This window comes from Mustelus asterias, chromosome 20 (assembly GCF_964213995.1).
Source record: "Mustelus asterias chromosome 20, sMusAst1.hap1.1, whole genome shotgun sequence".
Classification (NCBI taxonomy): Eukaryota; Metazoa; Chordata; class Chondrichthyes; order Carcharhiniformes; family Triakidae; genus Mustelus; species Mustelus asterias.
The window spans coordinates 50,719,978-50,740,236 of record NC_135820.1 but is presented as its reverse complement, the minus strand read 5'-3'; the positions used below and the strand labels follow the sequence as shown (position 1 = coordinate 50,740,236).

At 41.9% G+C, this 20,259-nt stretch overlaps 1 protein-coding gene across 2 annotated transcripts in view; it reads right to left on the bottom strand.

Annotated features, from left to right (window-relative positions):
• Positions 1-20,259, bottom strand: part of LOC144508527 (sodium-dependent lysophosphatidylcholine symporter 1-like) — a 54,575-nt gene that overhangs the window by 16,779 nt on the left and 17,537 nt on the right. For both annotated transcript variants that reach the window (XM_078236519.1, XM_078236517.1), the window contains exons 6-12: positions 19,600-19,757; positions 12,819-12,909; positions 11,483-11,604; positions 9,922-10,005; positions 6,944-7,027; positions 4,383-4,495; positions 2,426-2,569 (exon numbers count right to left, since the gene is read on the bottom strand). In XM_078236519.1, the coding sequence (XP_078092645.1) occupies positions 2,426-2,569; positions 4,383-4,495; positions 6,944-7,027; positions 9,922-10,005; positions 11,483-11,604; positions 12,819-12,909; positions 19,600-19,757 (796 nt within the window). The remainder of the gene's footprint in view (positions 1-2,425; positions 2,570-4,382; positions 4,496-6,943; positions 7,028-9,921; positions 10,006-11,482; positions 11,605-12,818; positions 12,910-19,599; positions 19,758-20,259) is intronic.

Below are 20,259 nucleotides of genomic sequence, written 5' to 3'. Positions count from 1 at the left end.
TATAGGACAGATGTTAGAGGTAGGTTCTTTACTCAGAGAGTAGTAAAGGCGTGGAATGCCCTGCCTGCAGCAGTGGTGGACTCGTCAACGTTGAGAGCATTCAAGTGGTTATTGGATAAACATATGGATGATATTGGAATAGTGTAGATTAGAGGGGCTTTAGATTGGTACCACTGGTCGGCGCAACATCGAGGGCCGAAGGGCCTGTACTGCACTGTAATGTTCTATGTTCTATGAAGCAGGAGTCTAAAAAGGAGTAGTGGATTTTCCTGGTGCACAGATCATCCCACTTAAGAGCTAAAGATAAAGTAGTGATCAAAAATAATAAATGAGACAAGATGTGAAGGAGTAAGACAGCATTGTAAGCAAAAATGTTAGATTGACAGGCAGTGCAGGATTTAGAGAAAGATCTGTAACTTAAAAAATAAAAAGTACCACAATACGGTGAAAGGGTAATAGTCCAGAGCACAGCGGTTTCCAATTGCAGTGGTGTGGACCGTATGAGGTAATTATGATAGATGATGCACGCGTACTCGCTGATACAAGGGCGAGAAGTCGGTGGAAGTATTATACTCAGTTAAAAATGTACGAGGACCCTAACAACCACCCGATTGGTGGGGACCAACATTAAAATTAACCAACCTTATTTTTCTCCCCAACAATCACCCTGTAGCTAAATAATCCTATTCAATTTGTCCTAAATCCCTCACCCCTAAATCTGGCTAGTCTCAGTTCAACAATCAGTGACTTTGGAACTCGATTTTAATCATTCCCCTCTGCCTCTGGGGCTCTTGAGAATAAAAATGGTTCCTCCAACCAATTGGATTCCTGCCTGTTATTATTGTCAGTGATTCAGTTCACAGATATCCATTAAAAAGCAGACAGGCAACTATTTAAAATGGTCTGATGATGTAATTTGGTGCCCCAATGTAATCTTAGCATCAGGTCAAGAGGAGATCCGCACTGTCTGAAGCCTGGCAGTGCACCCACAATGTAAAGAGCTAACTAGCCAGATACGGTCAAGTATCTCCAGCCTTCTGATTGCGCGCTGTGATAACCCCCCTATAACTGCTCCAGGTACTGTTCCCAAAGACCCCGGATATAGCTAGGTTCTCACCCTCGCCAAGCAGTGAGGTAGTGATCGTGGCCAGATGTTGAATGGGATTCCAGGAAGTTTTAACTAAAAAAAGGCACTGTCCGTGTGTTCTGCACATCATCAGACTCGTGCATACACTTGTGGTCCCCTCTGTAAACTTGGAAACCATTCAATTAACCAATCCTATTTAATCCGGCAATATTCAGAGCTGACACTGCTTCCTACTCAAGCTGTCTTTGAATTTTACCCAATTCAGAACCTTGTCAGTCCATCTTGCTGTGTGTTTGAAAACAAATGGTGTCACATTTTTGCCTTTGGAGCACAATGATGCTTTATTTACTGATCTTGAGTGTTTTGGTTCACTTGACCAAATTATTTTTTGGTCCGAGACCATCCCTTTTTGAAATGGAAACGTTCTAAATGATCGATCGATTATATTCTGAAGGGTGGCATGGTGGTTAGCACTGCTGCCTCACAGCTCCAGGGACCCAGGTTTGATTTCGGTTGTGTTGTGATGAACAAAGCATCGTATCTGTGAGGGACAGCTCGGTGGATAGGATATTAGGATGTAGATAGGCTGGAAAATTGGGCGGGGATCCTGGATTCTGGATTCAATCCTGGACCGGGGAGCGGCGCGGACTTGGAGGGCCGAAGGGCCTGTTCCTGTGGTGTATTGTTCTTTGTTCGGCATTGCGTCACTGTCTCTGTGAAGTTTGCACGTTCTCTCAGTGCCTGCATGAGTTTTTTTCCGGGTGCTCCGGTTTCCTTCCACAGTCCGAAAGATGTACAGGTTAGGTGAAGTGGCCATGCTAAATTGTCCCTAATGTGTATGTTAGGTGGATTAGCTGTGGTGAATATCCTGGATTGCGGGGATGAGGCAAGGGGGTGGGCCTGGGTGGGATGCTCTTCAGAGGGTCGGTGCCGACTCAATGTGCCAAATGGCGTCCTTCTGCACTGTAGGGATTCTATGATTCTTCTTTGCCATTATCACAATCTATTTAACAGCTACGTCATTGCATGTTTGGCATTTATAGCTCTCAGGTAGGTGAGCATTGGTCTACTTTGATGACCACACTCTATTATCATCACCTATGACATCTCAACTCCCTAGGCAGGCTCAATTTCAATGCCGAGAATGCAACCATTCAAAAAAATGAAAGGAAAACTGTACAAATGACTAAACACTATTACTAAACATGCCAATAGTTACTGAGAACTTCAGGACCTAATTCGTGAATAGCACCCAGAATTATGAAAGAAACAAAGCTTAAACACAGTAAAAAGGCATAGAATCAAATTAATGTATGAAAATATAAAATGCTCACGTACTGCAAACATAAGGTAGAAAATCCAAGGGAAGCCCCAGCAGCAAATTTAGTGAAGAACACATAGAAGGAATAGAACAATGGTTCCAGGTCTACGCAATGAGGGTTCTTCACTCTGAAATCATCCACTACATCTGGCAGCATCGACCTGGAGAAAAAATTCAGAATAATCAGATATCCTTCTTGTCTGGGACACATGACGGACAGGCAAAGGAGAAAGGCACGGTGCAAATACAAATGAAGTTCCTATTTGCCAAATGTGAATCGGCACTGATGCTATTGCAGATGGACCTCTCCATAAACAGACCAGTGATTCCTATAAATAGGTTCTTACTGGTCTCTTACACACCATACAAATTCACCAGCGTGCTGCTATCCTTTTATCTGGGATGGCACAGTGGTTAGCACTGCTGTCTCACAGCACCGGAACCTGGGTTCAATTCTGGCCTCGGGTCACTGGTTTGTGTGGAGTTTACACATTGTGTGGGTTTCCTGCGGGTGCTCCGATTTCCTCCCGCAGTCCAAAGACGTGCAGGTGGGCGGCACAGAAGCACAGTGGTTAGCATTACTGTTTCACAGCTCCAGGGACCTGGGTTTGATTCCTGGCTCAGGTCACTGTGTGTGGAGTTTGCACATTCTCCTCGTGTTTGTGTGGGTTTCCTCCGGGTGCTCCTGTTTCCTCCCACAGTCCAAAAATGTGCGGGTTAGGTTGATTGGCCATGCTAAAAATTGCCCTTAGTGTCCTGAGATGCGTAGGTTAGAGGGGTTAGTGGGTAAATATGTAGGGATATGGGGGTAGGGCCTGGGTGGGATTGTGGTCGGTGCAGACTCGATGGACCGAATGGCCTCTTTCTGTACTGTAGGGTTTCTATGTTAGGATGATTGGCCATGCTAAATTGCCCCTTAGTGTAAGGGGGACTAGCAGAGTAAATGCGTAGGGTTACAGGGATAGGGCCTGGATGGAATTGTTGTCACTGCAGGCTCGATGAGTCAAATGGCTTCCTTATGCAGGGATTTTCTATGATTGTATCTTGGTATTTTACACTGGAGATTTCTGGGTTGCCCACCACTCCCCTTCCCACTCTAAAATATGAAGAACACCATGCTGTCAGACCATAGTAAACCCACAGCACAATTTATTTTCAAGTAAAATCATTACACAAAAAGTAGCAGCAGGAACGTTTGAGACTAGTTGTTTGCCTGCACTTGCTATTTTTGTGGCGAACATGTCAAAAAGAAATTTTCAGGTCCCCTGTATTTATTATTCAGAGGTACATCTTACTTTTCCAGTCATTTTATTTACTTTAGACTGTGACTAGCCTCGTCTATTGTAATACAAGTTTCAAAACGGAAATTATCTGAAATACAGTGGTTTCAGATTTCATACTTGACACTTGACCTGTAATGATAGATGTACATGAGGCTGGTGAATAGAATATAACCTGTCATAGAATCCCTACAGTGCAGACGGAGGCCATTTGGCCCATCAAGTCTACACCAACTCTTTGAAAGCCCATCTTACCCAGGTCCTATCCCAGCAACCCCACATATTTACCCCACTAATCCCCCTCACCTGCACATCTTCAGATACAATTTAGCACAGCCAATTCTCCTAACCTGCAAATCTTTGGACTGTGGGCGGAAACCGGAGCACCTTGAGGAAGCCCTTGCAGACATGGGGAGAACATGCAAACTCCACACAGATAGACTGTCTCCCAAGGCCGGAATTGAACCCCGGCACTGTGAGGCAGCAGTGCTAACCACAGTGTCACCCTACAGCATGGTAACATGGTCAGAAGTACAAAATCCCTCATTTCTTTTATGCTCTACTTGTCTTTTCCAATTCAAGAGGAGAAACAGGAATCTGTGCAACAGTCATTCGGTTATTCAACTCATTATTTGAGCCCCTTTGGATCAAAGGTTCAATCTAAAGCACAACATCAGTGATTGCACAAACTTACCATGGTAACAAGAAAGCAACGGCAAGGCTAGCACCAGCAGCGATGGCCATGACTATAATAACTGGCAGATTACCATTAACTGTAGCGATGACGATCAAAGGTGGAATATACCACTGAGAGCAAGAGACAGAGAGAGAAAAGAGAAGACAGGGATCAGTGTTGTGAATAGCATCCCATTTTTAGTGGTGAGATCACAAGTTAAACTTATTCATTAGTGAGAAATGTAAGAATTACTGATGAAAACAAAATAGTAACAGTCAATACATTGAATAGATTATATTAGTAACATGAAGGATAGTTCAGAAAGAAGTTAATATACACTCGATCCCAACGATACAACTGTGCAGTCTGGTGGCGTGTCTTGCATTCCCATCTCCTGGTATTGATAAATATCATACACGTGTACACGTACACACACCAAACACTATTACCAGTGGTGTAGGCATTTTTTCAACACTACTACTGACAAAATGGTTTGTGCCTAATGTAAAAGTGTTAATTTTATCAAAAAATATTTAGGTCAAATATGAGGTTCATCGCAAGGTTTGACCTTTAGGTTCTAAGGTTAGAATTGGCTTTGGAGCAATAGGGGTTAAGTAGTGGCCTCAATCGACCTTTTCTATCACCACAATTCTTCTCTTTGGAAAACTGTAGAATTGACTTACTTCCTTTGGTCCCCGAATTTCCAAGTACCTTAGGTTAAGTGTATTGTCCTGAACAGGCACTGGACTGTGGCAACTAGGGGAATTTCACAGCAACTTCATTGCAGTGCTAATGTAAGCCTTACTTGTGACTAATAAACTTCAAACCTTTACCTCAGCTAAGGGAATGGAGCATGGACTGCACTTTGAGGAACCCACCAATGTATAATGTCACTCAAACTGAGCAGCAGTTACCCCACAATTGACAATGATGGTCCCTCCTTATCTGTAACATTGCTATTCATCCTCCTTTGTGGACTAATTGCTAACATGGACAAACACCGAATGCCTCCAGCTAAAACTGGCAATGTTATAGTGATACTTTCACAGAAGCTGCAGTGTGCCAAAGCATCTCATTTTTAATGGGGAGATCACAAATTACATTTCTTACTAATGAATAAATTTAAGAATTACTGATCAAAATAAAATATTAACAGCCAGTACAGTGAATAGATTACATAATTAACATGAAGGATATTTCACATAGAGGTTAATATGCACCCAAGCCCAAATGTGAATGAACAGAAACCGGCAGAATTTTAAGATAAAACGATGCATTCTGGTGGGATTTGCTAAGGATGTAGTACCTTGTACCTTCATCTTATATTATATTTTTCAAAGATCACACACCAACCCACGCACACACACACCCCTACACACAGGTGTAGGCATCACTGCAGGTGGCGAATGCAATAATAAATGTGTTCCATGTCATCTGGAATTAACATGAGGGTTTTTCCAGGTCAGCATTAGGATATCTAAAACCATGCAAACCAAGCCTTGCACAGGAGCAGATCAATGCATTGAATGGCATAAATAACCATTTAAATTGAGAGATTTTTAAATGACTTTGGTACATTGAAATTGCTCGCTCTGCAGGGATGTATTTCTTTACAAGGAGAACTCTTGGGGGCATTGCCTCTTCATCAAAAAAATACTTAGAATATTTTCTCTCCCAACAATCAGAATGTGCTGATGGTTAGGTACCAAGCAACACTGTATTCATTTAGTCTGAAGGTAATGAAGCTCTGACAAATAATTGACAGGAACTTTCTTTTAGTGAATACCATTTGTCTCATCAGCTCTTGTACTGCACTGAGACATTCTCTTCTCATAGAATTAGAAATACAGTGAAATACCGTAGCAAAATATTACATTGCTGCAGGTGGCGAATGCAATAATAAATGTGTTCAATATCAGCTGGAATTAACACAAGGGTTTTCCCAGGTCAGCATTAGGATATCTAAAACCATGCAAACCAACCTTTGCACAGGAGCAGATCAGTGCAATGAATGACACAAATAAACATTTAAATTGAGAGATTTATAAATGACTTTGGTACATTGAAAATGCTCGCTCTGCAGGGATGTATTTCTTTACAAGGAGAACTCTTATGGGCTTTGTCCCTTTTTTAAAATAATACTTATAATAGTTTCTCTCCTGAGAACCAGCAAGTGCTGATGACTTTATCAAAATAACTTGCAAATGTACTGAACACGCACTAAAAAAAAATCTCAACTAAATTCACCACGCAGATTTTCACTGGGTTAATTAATGATTAATTCAAACATAAAATTGTCCCCTCTGTTGCGTCCCCAGATGAAGTTATCAGTGTGTGTCTATAAAAAAGAGCACACATAAACGCACAGACACAAACACACACAATAGCAAAACAAATAAATAACAAAATAATCAGAAATTCTCAGCAGTGACTCAGCCGTTACACAGTGGCCCACGGGTTAAAGCAGACTACTGCACAGACAGTAGAGCCAGAAACATGTGTCTCATTCTCATGTTTTCTAAGGCAGACAGAAAAAACGAGAAAGAATTTAACTCTGGTCAATGAACAAATTAACTCACGATCAGTCCCACAAACAACGCTATTTTCTTTCCAAACTTTACCAAGACCCACTGCCAGAATGGAACCATGACAGTTGCAGAGATCTACAGGAAAACAAAAGGAAAAAAAATAACAGCTCATTCTTTTAAATTAGAAATAGAGCAAAGGGATCTTTGGGATATGACAAGTAGTAATTTCAGCAGCATCAAACAGTTAGAGGATGACTTTTGCTGAATAGAGATAAAAATAAAACAAAACACGATGCTGTCTTCCTTAAATTGTTGACCTTTAGTATACTCAGCATTTTTAGTTCAATTCCTGTTTCATACACAACTGAAATTGACCATCACCAGCGGGGAAGAGGAGGTAACATCACAAGATATTGTTCCTCAAAGAACTGAAAATTTGCTGCCTTTAGGAAGAAAGCATATAATTGCCACAGTGCCAAAAACAGAGGAGTGAGTCATTAATACATCATAAAGCCAGAATTTTAAAAAGTCTGCATATTAGAATGAAAAGTAAATACATGATGGAAAGGATGAGGCTGGGATTGTTAAATAACCTGGTGAAACATTCTACCACCAGGTAGCTATACATTGCTTGGTGATGGATATTCTTGGTGTTTTGTTAACAAATAACAGACCAATTGGATGGATATTCCTGTTTTTTATATCGGGATAAGAACACTAAACCAGTATTAACATTGCATTTCTCTGGTGAGTCACAGTGGTAAACAAGACTTCACCTCTGCGATGTTCTATGACAGAGGATGAGATACAAATTGGTTTCAAGCCCTATCCAAACGTCCAGTGACATTTGCTGTACCTATCAGCACATTATGATGCTGAGTAACTAAGATGTAAAAGTGTAGAAGTTTTGACAGGGACCAATTCAAATGGGCTATCTTAACAAAATGGGTTTGGCAGATTTTGGTGTTAACTGGTTGAATTCAAAGGGACTCTTGTAAACTGCACATTGTTGTACAACTTCTAACAAACTATTCCGTACTGAAGGTTGCCAGACTCTTTAAAGAGTAACAACACTAAATAATGTGAGATAAGCTAAGAAGTTACATTCAAAAGAGTTGGTTCACAATTGAAACTCCTACATTTAACACTGCAACCTCAGGAAGTGGAAGTTATCTTAGATACTGCAGTGAAGGCAGGAAGCTAGTATAGCAAGGGCCTTAGACAACAAATTTAGAATTGTTTTTGCCCTGAGCTATGTTCCCTTCTCCAAATTCCGCTTTTCTGGTAATGCTCAAAATCATGTTCCTTTGGAAGATTTTGAACTTCTCCACTACAAAAAGTTGCATTCAAGGTTAGTATGGGGGATATAATGAAGCTGTCAATTACTATCAGTTGGCTGATAACCTTGAACTACTGTGAGTCTGAGTGCATATTTAAAACAATGCAAATGTATAAAATCATGTCAGTTGTGTTAAAAAAATTTGAAAGAATAAAATACTTGTTTCCAACTTAATATAGATGGTATGACCTGTCTAGCCATATAGATGGGGTGGCACAGAATGTTAAGACGCATATATAAATGTACAGTTCATCATAACTCAAAGGTTGTAAAGTTGAGGTCTTCCTGCATGCGCATACTGCAGAAGTTGCTGTCCAATTTATCCCATTAAAATGGCAACTACTTATAACCGTTATACTAAAACTCAGCAGCAATTGTATACAACTCCTTTCTCTTATTCGGGTCTATTCTTGTGCATGTGCAGATTTAAATACATTAAATGGAAAATCCTTTTAAAAATTAAATACTACGCTTTGACATGCATTCAGATAACACTTGCAATGGTGCAGAATCCACTAAGGTGAGACTGAATGACAAGGAGGTGGCAAATTTACCCCAAAAACCAACAAATAACCTTATGCAATAACAGTTATGACTTGATATTTTGTATGATGAGTGTTTTTATCTAGATCATGATTTTGCCCAATTCTTTTTTTCTAATTGCGCAAAATTGGTGCCTTTCAGAGTGACTAATCTGATCATTTCACAATCGCTGTAGAGAAATAGCTTTGGAAAATTTAAGATAAAAGCAAAATACTGCAGATGCTGGAATCTGAAACAAAAACTGAAAATGCTGGAAAATCTCAGCAGGTCTGACTCTAAAATGACCCTTCAGAGCTCTGACAAAGGGTCATTTAGACTTGAAACGTTGGTTCTATTCTCTCTCCACAGATGCTGTCGGACCTGCTGAGATTTTCCAGCACTTTTTGTTTTTGTGTTGGAAAATTTAAAACTGATGAGATTATCTGCCCTCAAGACTCTACAAATTCTTCTCAGCCATTTGGCTAAGATCAAGTGTAAGCGGTCAGGGTAGCCAATGAGGCTAAACTGAGGCTTCACCTGATGCCATATTTTAAAGCCATCTTGGCCTTTTGGCTAAGATGAAACATTAGATCGAGCCGTGAGGGAGTGTAATGCCTCATCCCGTCAGCTTGGATCTTGCTTTGATCAAGCTCAAGATGAGATATATCTCCTTGTCCTGTCAGCTTGGATCTGGTTTGTCCCTCATGTGGGGACTCTGAATAGACTTAATTGGCTTTTTTGATTAGGAATAAAGTACCAATAAAAGGCTCTACAAATTGCTTTCAAGCAATTGAAGTGGAAGGTTACTGAGTGGATGATGATAAGCAACAAATCCCCAACTAATTCAAGAAATTTAACTGACATATAACATAACTGTAAATTTCTATAAATCCAATATAGAAGTGGATGATTCTTAGATAAATGGGGACTGAATTGATATGGGTTTTGATGCTCACACATTGTAACCATGCAATAGATGTATAGGACATTGAAAAATGTCCAAGTCAAATAACAAATGAGTACCCATATAATGTAAGCAAACAAGTAAAGCCACTGTACCATTGGCACAAAACAGATGGCGTTTAAATATATTTTAACTGAAATGCATTTAATAAATTGGTCACAATGGTTCCTTAAGAAATGATGATGCAAGGAAATCTTTACCTACCAGAATCACAAAGATGATGTGCTGAAAGTGGTTGCCCAAATTGGCAGCATGGGTGCAAAACAAAGCAAAATTATTCTGGACGAGCTGTATGGTGAAGCAAAGTGGAGAAATATTACATTAGAATCATAGAATCCTACAGTGCAGAAGGAGGCCATTCAGCCCATCGAGTCTGCATCGACCACAATCCTACCCAGGCCCTCTCCTCATAACCCCATGCATTTACCCTAGCGAGTCCCCCTGACACTAAGGGGAAATTTAGCATGGCCAATCCACCTTACCCGCACATCTTTGGACTCATGAGATTTTGATGTAAAGTAAACCGCACTTACTAGACTCATGCAGGCTCTTTTCCTCATTGAACTCACAGCCTAACTGCAAACACTCAAGTTCCAGTGGGGGGAATTTTCAACACCCCAGCTTAATACAGAAATCACATTTGACTTTTACCCTAGCATAAACTGTTTAGAGCAGACTAGTACCATCTACCCTCCAAAGCCTTGCAAAATAGTCATTTTTTCATGAGCCTCGACAGAAGGTCAGTGGGCTATAGGTTCAAAGGGAAGAGGTGTGTGTGTATGTGTGCGTGTGTATGTATGTGGGGCCGGGAGGGGGTGGGGAGTGGGGGGGACCCCCGCAGGTGATGGTGGTGAAAAAAGTCTTGCATCACAGCTGAATTCAACTCTGTCCTCATTCAGTTGACAAATGCACCTTCCTGCAAAGGTCACGAGGTAGTATTCAGGAAAGGAAAGCACCAGATCATTGTCATCTTCTTAACCTCAGGATACTAGTGCTCCTAGTACCACCTTGGAGATCAGTTAATTCAGCACAGGTGGAACTTAGAGCTTTCTTTGTATGCATCATGAACATATGAATTAGGAGCAGGAGTAGGCCACTTGGCCCCTCGAGTCTGCTCTGCCATTCAATATGATCGTGGCTCGAGCCCACATTCCTGCCTACCCCTGATAACCTTTCACCCTCTTGCCAGTCAAGAACGTATCCAGCTCTGCCTGCAAAACCTTCAAAGATTCTGCTTCCACTGACTTTTGAGGAAGAGAGTTCAAGAGACTCACAACCCTCAGAAATAATTTCTCCGCATCGCCGTCTTTAGGGAGTGACCTCTTATTTTTAAACAGTGAGCCCTAATTCTAGTTTCTCCAAGAGAAAACATTCACTCCACACCCACCCTTGTGAATAGCCCTCAAGCATCCCTAAGAATTGTGTAGCACCAGACTACATGGTGGATTTATGACCAAACTCTGAGGGTGCGATCTTACCTGCCGTTCATGCCACGCTCCCGCTGCAGCAAAGTCAGGGAATTTGGCAGCCAGCCAAATCTCCGTTCACTGCAACGGGATGGAAAAATCCCACCGGCGTGAAGGGTGCTAAGATTACGGCCAGAGAAATTAAAGACTGTCAAATTTATTTGGAAGCGTTTTAGTTTCCTTGATTTTCTTTATAATAGTCATGTTTCAGAAACATTGGATAATAAGTTTTCTATGTTCTTATATTCAGAAATGATATGAAAGTCCAGATGACCAACAAATATATTCTTTCTCAGTACCTGAAAAGCCAGTGAGATAAACAGAAAGCCAAAGGTGAGGCTCAGGTACGGCTTGTGACTCATAACCAGTTTCAGGCCCGTTATGTATGAAACGCGGAAATGTTCTTTAGGAGCAAAGCAACCTGTAATAATCACAAAACAGCCAATCAATACACACATGAGCACAGTCAAACATCTGAAGATATTTGAATTACACAATGTGCAAACCTGGCCAATCTCATGCTAGAATTCTGCAACAGGTCACATTATCCATTTTCAATTTATAGTTATATTCAAAAAAATATTTTAACATTGCAATTGATCAGCGATTTGAGATCACTCAATATATCTGTCAAAATCTTGTAGTGAACATAAAGGACTTACAACTTGGAGCATGTGGCCTATTTGCAGGAACCATCCATTTGACATCCAGATTTACAATATAACTGATATCATCCTATTCGTGAGACAACCAGTTATCTTGTTAGGAAAATACGCAAAGAAGATAGGAGCTTGATTGTCATCACCATCATGGCGATTGTTTGAAACTGAATCAGGCTCTCTCATTTTAGGAGAGTATTTGTGTAATGAAAATAGTACAGGAACGACTATCTAGCAGGGAGTAGGTCTGCTTTCCTGGCTTCTTGTTGAGAATTGGTGCTTGGGATCAATGGAGACATACGCATGTGAAGGGTGTAGAGGGGAGAAAGGGACTAGAGCAAACCAATATAAAAAGTAAAAAATCTGGCTAAGGACTGTGAACATTTGGAATAGGTGTCTGTTGAGGCAGCTGATCTCAGCTGGGGCACAAGTTAGAACATTAACTTTTGTTGGGCTTCATCGATTCAAGAAGGCAGCCCATCAACAACCTTTTCAAGGGCAATAATCATTGGCCCGGCCAGGGATACCTAGTCTTGCAAAATATTTTTAAAAAAAGAACTGCCCAGCTTCCTGGAGCAACAAACTGGAAAATTCAACCAGTTTTCTGTTCCTGATCACTATCCCAACAAGAAAGTTCAGCTGTATGGACGTCAAATTATGCCACCGTAAGCTTGGCTGTGGCACTCTCCACAATCAAAACCCCAGGCTGCATTCACTTGCTGAGTTCACACATGAAGAATGGACACTTGGATAAAGTAATAGAAGGCTGTGGAGCCCAGTAGGAGCCGGTGCCTGATGGAGAGAAAGGAAAGAGAGAAACATTTGATGACAAGAAACAAAACTAAAAGGGGAACAAAGCTCCACATCACCAGACTCCAGCTGGCAGTTAAGAGTTTTAGCATGATGGTGGATGAACTTGATTTGCATGCCTGCCATTTCCACATCCAAGTCCATCAATCTCAGCCCAGCCACTTACCCGTGTGCTCCTTTACTCCAAGTAACAGAATCAACGAACAGAGAAAGTAAAGGCTCCCGATCACCATGGCTGCCAGCATGTAGGCCCACTTCTATGGAAAAAGAGGAAAATACATTTCTTACAGGGATGCCCCTAATGCTCACAAGTTTCAAAAACAAAAGGAAAAGCCCCTCAGTGCAGTCTGGTTTAACTATCCACAATATCCCCACAGATACCCTCCCACAAAACCTCAGCTACTCAAATCTCAATCAACTGAACAGATGATTTTTGGCTCCACCATCTTAACCAGGTGGCCATTCCATTTACTGATCACTCGCTGTGTGAAGAAGTGTTTTAATGAGTCCCAAATGTGCTATGGTTGTGGTTGTTTACTGTATTCTCTTTTTTTATAAAATTTACTATCATATCCACTTTTCACACATCATTTTGCATTTACCTCCTTTAAAGCTGAAAAATGCAACTTTCTTCAGTCTCTCCTCATATCACCTAACTCCAAGGATCATTCCTCAACTCTTCCCTAAACCATGTTTGGGACCTAAATAGATGCAAGGGCAATAAGAATGGTGCAAACAATAGCAGGAGGATCGGAAACAGCAAGTGTCTATAACCAAGGGACTAGACACCAGGAGGGACAATCTTGCATGTTTCAATGAGATTGCCTCGCATTTTTCTAAACTCCAAAGAATATGTGGGCAGCACGTGGCACAGTGGTTAGCACTGCTGTCTCACAGCGCCAGGGACCTGGGTTCGATTCCAGCCTCAGGTAAATTTCAGTGTGGAATTTGCATGTTCTCCCTGGCACTGGAGATAGGGCCTAGGTGGGACTATTGTTGGTGTAGGCTCAATGGACTGAAAGGCCTCCTTCTGCACTGTAGGGATTTTGTGATTCTAGATCGGGCTGATATCACTCAGCCTCCCATCCTCCTCATCTTAGGAACCAATTTAGCGAACCTTCCCTGTGCCACCTCCAGTACAAGGATACCCTTCCCAAAAATGCCTAACACCACACATGGTAATCTAACTGTGATCTCACCAAAGCCCTGTATAATTGTAGCAAGTCATCTTTATTCTTGTACTCCAATCTCTTACAATAAAGCCCAAAACTCCATTTACCCTAAAATTAAAACAAAATACTGCAGATGCTGGAAACCTGAAATAAAAACAGATAATGCTGGAAAATCTCAGCAGGTCACCCGAGTGGAAAAAGAGTCATACGGACTCGATCCAAACATTAAGTCTGTTTCTCTCTCCGCAGATGCGGTCACACTTGGAGTCTTTCCAGCATTTTTGGTTTTTTTATATGCCATTTGTCTTCCTAATTGCTTGCTGTTACATAAGAACATAAGAACATAAGAAATAGGAGCAGGAGTAGGCCATCTAGCCCCTCGAGCCTGCCCCGCCATTCAATAAGATCATGGCTGATCTGACGTGGATCAGTACCACTTACCCGCCTGATCCCCATAACCCTTAATTCCCTTACCGATCAGGAATCCATCCATCCGCGCTTTAAACATATTCAGCGAGGTAGCCTCCACCACCTCAGTGGGCAGAGAATTCCAGAGATTCACCACCCTCTGGGAGAAGAAGTTCCTCCTCAACTCTGTCTTAAACCGACCCCCCTTTATTTTGAGGCTGTGTCCTCTAGTTTTAACTTCCTTACTAAGTGGAAAGAATCTCTCCGCCTCCACCCTATCCAGCCCCCGCATTATCTTATAAGTCTCCATAAGATCCCCCCTCATCCTTCTAAACTCCAACGAGTACAAACCCAATCTCCTCAGCCTCTCCTCATAATCCAAACCCCTCATCTCCGGTATCAACCTGGTGAACCTTCTCTGCACTCCCTCCAATGCCAATATATCTTTCCTCATATAAGGGGACCAATACTGCACACAGTATTCCAGCTGCGGCCTCACCAATGCCCTGTACAGGTGCATCAAGACATCCCTGCTTTTATATTCTATCCCCCTCGCAATATAGGCCAACATCCCATTTGCCTTCTTGATCACCTGTTGTACCTGCAGACTGGGCTTTTGCGTCTCATGCACAAGGACCCCCAGGTCCCTTTGCACGGTAGCATGTTTAAATTTGTTTCCATTGAGATAGTAATCCCATTTGTTATTATTTCCTCCAAAGTGTATAACCTCGCATTTATCAACGTTATACTCCATTTGCCATATCCTCGCCCACTCACTCAGCCTGTCCAAATCTCTCTGCAGATCTTCTCCGTCCTCCACACGATTCACTTTTCCACTTATCTTTGTGTCGTCTGCAAACTTCGTTACCCTACACTCCGTCCCCTCCTCCAGATCATCTATATAAATGGTAAATAGTTGCGGCCCGAGTACCGATCCCTGCGGCACGCCACTAGTTACCTTCCTCCAACCGGAAAAACACCCATTTATTCCGACTCTTTGCTTCCTGTCGGATAGCCAGTCCCCAATCCACTTTAACACACTACCCCCAACTCCGTGTGCCCTAATCTTCTTCAGCAGCCTTTTATGGGGCACCTTATCAAACGCCTTTTGGTTACCCTGCATACCAACTTTCTGCTTTCCTTGTATGAGCAAACTCAAATCTCTTTAAAACATAATCATTTACAAATTTCACAACCTTTAAAAAATATTCAGCTTTTCTACTCTTATGACCAAAGTGAATGACTTCAAACTCCCCCACATTAAACTCCATCTGCCTGCTTGTTGCCAAACTCACTTAACCTGTCTAAATCATCTCTTTGCAACCTTGTCCTGTTCTCTTCACAGTGCATCTTTCCACCTTGCTTTATATTATCAGCAAACTTAGATAAAGAGCCAGAGAGTAATTTAATTAATATAGATTGCAAATATCTGAGGTTCCAGCGACACTCTGCCAATTTGAAAAAGGCATACTTATGTCCACTCTTTGCCTCCTATCCATTAACTCTAACTTTGCTAATATATTACCCCCTACTCTTTGAGCTCTGATCTTGTTTATTAACCTTTTCTGTGGCATGATATCAAATGCATTTTGGAAATTTAGGTATACATGTACCGGTTCCCCTTTATCTACCCGACTATAACATCCTCAAAAACTCTAATAAATTTGTCAAACAGGATTTCTATTTGTTGACTTGTTCTAATCATACTATCATTTTTAAGTGCATTTATAATATCCTTAATGATAGATTCTAACACAGATTCTAAAGAATTTTGGAAAATCATAGCAAATGCATCCTCTATCTTGCAATTATCACTTTTAGAATCCCAGAGTATAGGTCATCAGGTCCTGGGAATTGTTGGTTTTTAGTTCCTTAAGTTTCTGCAAAATTTTTTCTTTGCTGATATTAATTACCTCAATTTCCCTGAGGTAACCTCTAGATTACCATCCATTTCTAGATCTGCCATTTCCTCATTCCCCGTGATATTTTCTCCTGTCTCTGCCTCTTAGCGACCAATGTTTACTTTAGCTACTCTTCTTTTTTACATACTTATAAAAGCTCTTACAGTCTGTTTTTATATTTCTGGCTAGTTTACTCATATTTTATTTTTTCCTGTTTAATCAACTTTTTGGTGGCCCTTTGCTGGTTTCTAGAACACTCTCAATCCTCAGACTTGCTACTATTCTTTGCAACATTAAAGCCTCCTTTTAAAAAAAATTAACACAACCCATAATTTCACGAGTGAGCTACAGATGCGTCTTTCTTAGAGTTTTTGTTGTAAATCTTACCCATGTTTTATTTATCACCATACCTTTTAGTGCATTTATGTAGTCAACCTTAGCCAATTGTCCCCTCTGGAACTGGCTTTGTTTAAACTTAATATGAAATTCAATGGCATTATGATCCTATATGCCAGTGGATCTTTTACTATGACTAATTAACCCTGCCTCATTACACCAATAACTAGATTTAAAATAGCTTTATCCCTAGTCAGTTCCACAACATATTGCTGTCATGAAAACTCATTTAGTAAACTACCTTTGCCAATTTCATTGTCCCAGCCAGTCATAAGGAGATTAAAGTTCCTCACACTTGTTACATTGCCTTTGCTATGAACTTCAATAATTTCTTGTTTAATGCTCTTTCAAATGGCATAATTACAGTTAGTCAGAATTTTCTGACTTTTTGCTATTCTTAATTTCTACCCATACTGTGGAGATGCCGGTGTTGGACTGGGATGGGCACAGTAAGAAATCTCAACACCCGGTTAAAGTCCAACAGGATTATTTGGAATCACGAGTTTTCGTGAGTCACCTGATGAAGGAGCAGTGCTCCGAAAGCTCATGATTCCAAATAAACCTGTTGGAAGTTAACCTGGTGCTGTGAGACTTCTTACTCTACCCATACTGATTCTATCTCAACATCTTCTGTGGCCAGATTTTTTTCTCACTAATGTCCTGATCTCATCCTTTACTATCAGGGCTAACCCCCTTCCTCTGCCATTCTGTCGGCCTCTCTGAAATATTATGTTCATCGGCAGTACGGATACTTCAGTTGCAAACAATAAAATAACTAACTTCACAAAGTAAATCAAAGAAAAAGGTTCAATAAAGAAACTTCATTGCACAACAATTGGGCCACGCTCTGGGTCACACAATCTCCCCAACATCCCCATCTGCTTTCTACTTATACCGGGTCACATCACTTTGCCATTGACAGCATTATGTTGTGGAACCGACTAGGGATAAAGCTATCTTAAATCTAGTATTGGTGTAATGAGGCAGGGTTAATTAGTCATAGTAAAAGATCCACTGGTATATAGTCATCGTAATGCCTTTGAATGTCATATTAAGTTTAAACAAAGCCAGTTCCAGAGGGGAAAACTGGCTAAGGTTGACTACATAAATACACTAAAAGGTATGGTGATAAATAAAACATGGGAAAGATTTCAAACAATTCAAATGTTCAATAAAAAATACATTCTATTGAGAAAACAAAACTCTAAGACAGACCCATCTGTGGCTCACTCATGAAATTACGGGTTGTGTTAATTTTTTTTAAAAAGGTTTTAATGTTGCAAAGAACTTCTCTTCCTATAATGCCAAACTTTGAGCTCCAAGTAGGAAACAGTTTGATGCTCACAGTCTGAGGATTCAGGGTAGACCATTTAGGATGGAGGTGAGGAGACATTTCTTCACCCAAAGAGTGGTGAGCCTGTGGAATTCATTATCACAGGAAGTAGTTGATGCCAAAACATTGAATGTATTCAAGAGGTAGCTGGATGTAGCACTTGGGGTGAATGGGAAAAAAGCAGGATTAGGCTATTGAGTTGGATGATCAGCCATGATCGTAATGAATGACGGAGCAGGCTCGAAGGGCCAGATGGCCTCCTCCTGCTCCTATCTTCTATGTTTCTATGACATTCAAGGGGATCTGCGCCAAACCCAACACGTTGGACCTGGGATTTGAATGTGAATAAAGCATTCTGCAACAGGATGCAGCATCCTTTTCTTAGATTTTGTTATATCAGAGAACATTCCAAATGGCAGCACAAGAAGAAATTCAATGTACAAATTTTATATGCAGGTAGGTTGTTGACTCTGCTAGAATTCAAACACACAGGGCCTGATTTTACCATTTTCATTCTAAGTGCTGAATCTGGGCGTAATTCAGGTCAGACTTTGAAATCTGCTTTCAGGCGCCCCCATACGCACTCAACCTGAAAAATAAATCGCGGGTCTGAATCGTGTTGTGGGCGGGGCTTAGTGCACCCAGAACGATCGGAGCTCTGAACTGCACATGCGCAGTTAGAAAGAAAATTTGAAAAAGCACGCCCGTGTCAGATCGCTCCAGGGCCGCAGAAAGCGGAGAAAGCGGCCCAGGAGCGAAAAACGGGAGCAATGGTCCCCACAGACATCACTGTCCCCCTTATCCACCCAACACCCCCCCCCGCCATCCAGACTGATCGCGACCCCCTGCCCCGTTCTCCTCCCACCGATCGCCCGCAGAGTGGCAGCAGACACCCCTGCCCACCCCCCCCCCCCCACCAGAGAACCATCTGACCTCCCCCCCACCTCCGCAACCAGCGATACATCTTACCCGCATCCCAGAACGATCTGGCCTCACTCCCCCCCCCCCCCCCACCTGAGGTACACCTGCCATCCTCCTCCTCCCCACTCCTCCCCCCCAACGATCGGGCCTTCCTCCTCTCCACCAGAGAATGATCGGGCCCACCTCCCTCCCCCCCCCCAGAGAATGATCTGACCCACCCACCCCCCCCCGCCCCCGACCACTGATCTGAGTCAGAGAGCCGTTGGAAGCTCTGAACTCGCCTCTTCAACAGCTGGAGTGCCCGAACCAGACTATTATTCAGCAGGTCCATTTCGGCTCGATTCCGGATCGGCGAACACGGTGGTAAAGGGGGAAATATTGATAAAGTTGGGCGGGCAGTTCATTAATTCAATTGAAATGCATGCAAATGCATTTAAATCGCCGTTGCGCCCGTTTCGGGTACGAATCGGATCGCGGCCATTCCCGGGTCTCGGTAAAGTGGCCATCACACCCAACTTTACCACGTTTTTGCGCCCGAAAACAGGCGCGACGCAATGGTAAAATCGGGCCCACAGTCTCCTGCAGGGTCCATTTCTGTCTTACTCTGCTTTTGTTACATACCTGGGGCATTCTCCGACATTAAAAGGCACTGCACATAAATGCAAATTGTTCATTAAAGAAGAAGTGAGATGCTGATTTATTCTGAACATATTTCAGCGGTGAACGTGGCACGACGTGATGTCCTTCCATCTCAGAACATAGCCAAGTCAAAATAACTTGCAATACACCAAAGATAGTAATGTGAGCAGTACTGACCGTGTTATTGAGGCTGTTTACCAATGGAGAGGTGTTGTTGAGTGCTGTTCCATTCTGCATCATGCGACATGTTTCTGCAGTTTGCGTGTGATATGCACCCACAATTTGACCCTGAATAGCAGCTCCAGCCAGGGTTGCGAGAACCTCCACTCCCATCCCTGAAAGGAGACAGACACCCACACATAAATGGTTCATCACTTAGCTGTCTCCTAACTAGTAACAGTTTGATAATAACCCCTTAGCTTTACAACTTCTCACCGCTTGGTTTTTACATTTTTCAGGAGCCTATATCTTTTTCACAAGTCTATATCAAGATAATCTAGTGGGATGAAAATATCTTTTGCTTCACACTTTGAACACATATCTTTGCACTTTTTAAAAAACTCTTGCGGGGATGCAAGTCTAAATGTCCTACACTATGAAGGGGAGGTTGATCCCAGAAATTGAGGAATTTTCTTATGAGGAGAGGTTGAGCCTATACTCAATGGGGTTTAGAAGAATGAGAGGTGACCTTATATACAAGATTCTCAGGGGGCTTGACAGGATAGATACTGAGAGGTAGTTTCCCCTCGAGGGATGGTCTAGGGTCATAATCTCAGAATAAGGGGTTACCCATTTAAAACAGAGATGAGGAGGAATTTCTCCTTTCAGACGGTAGTG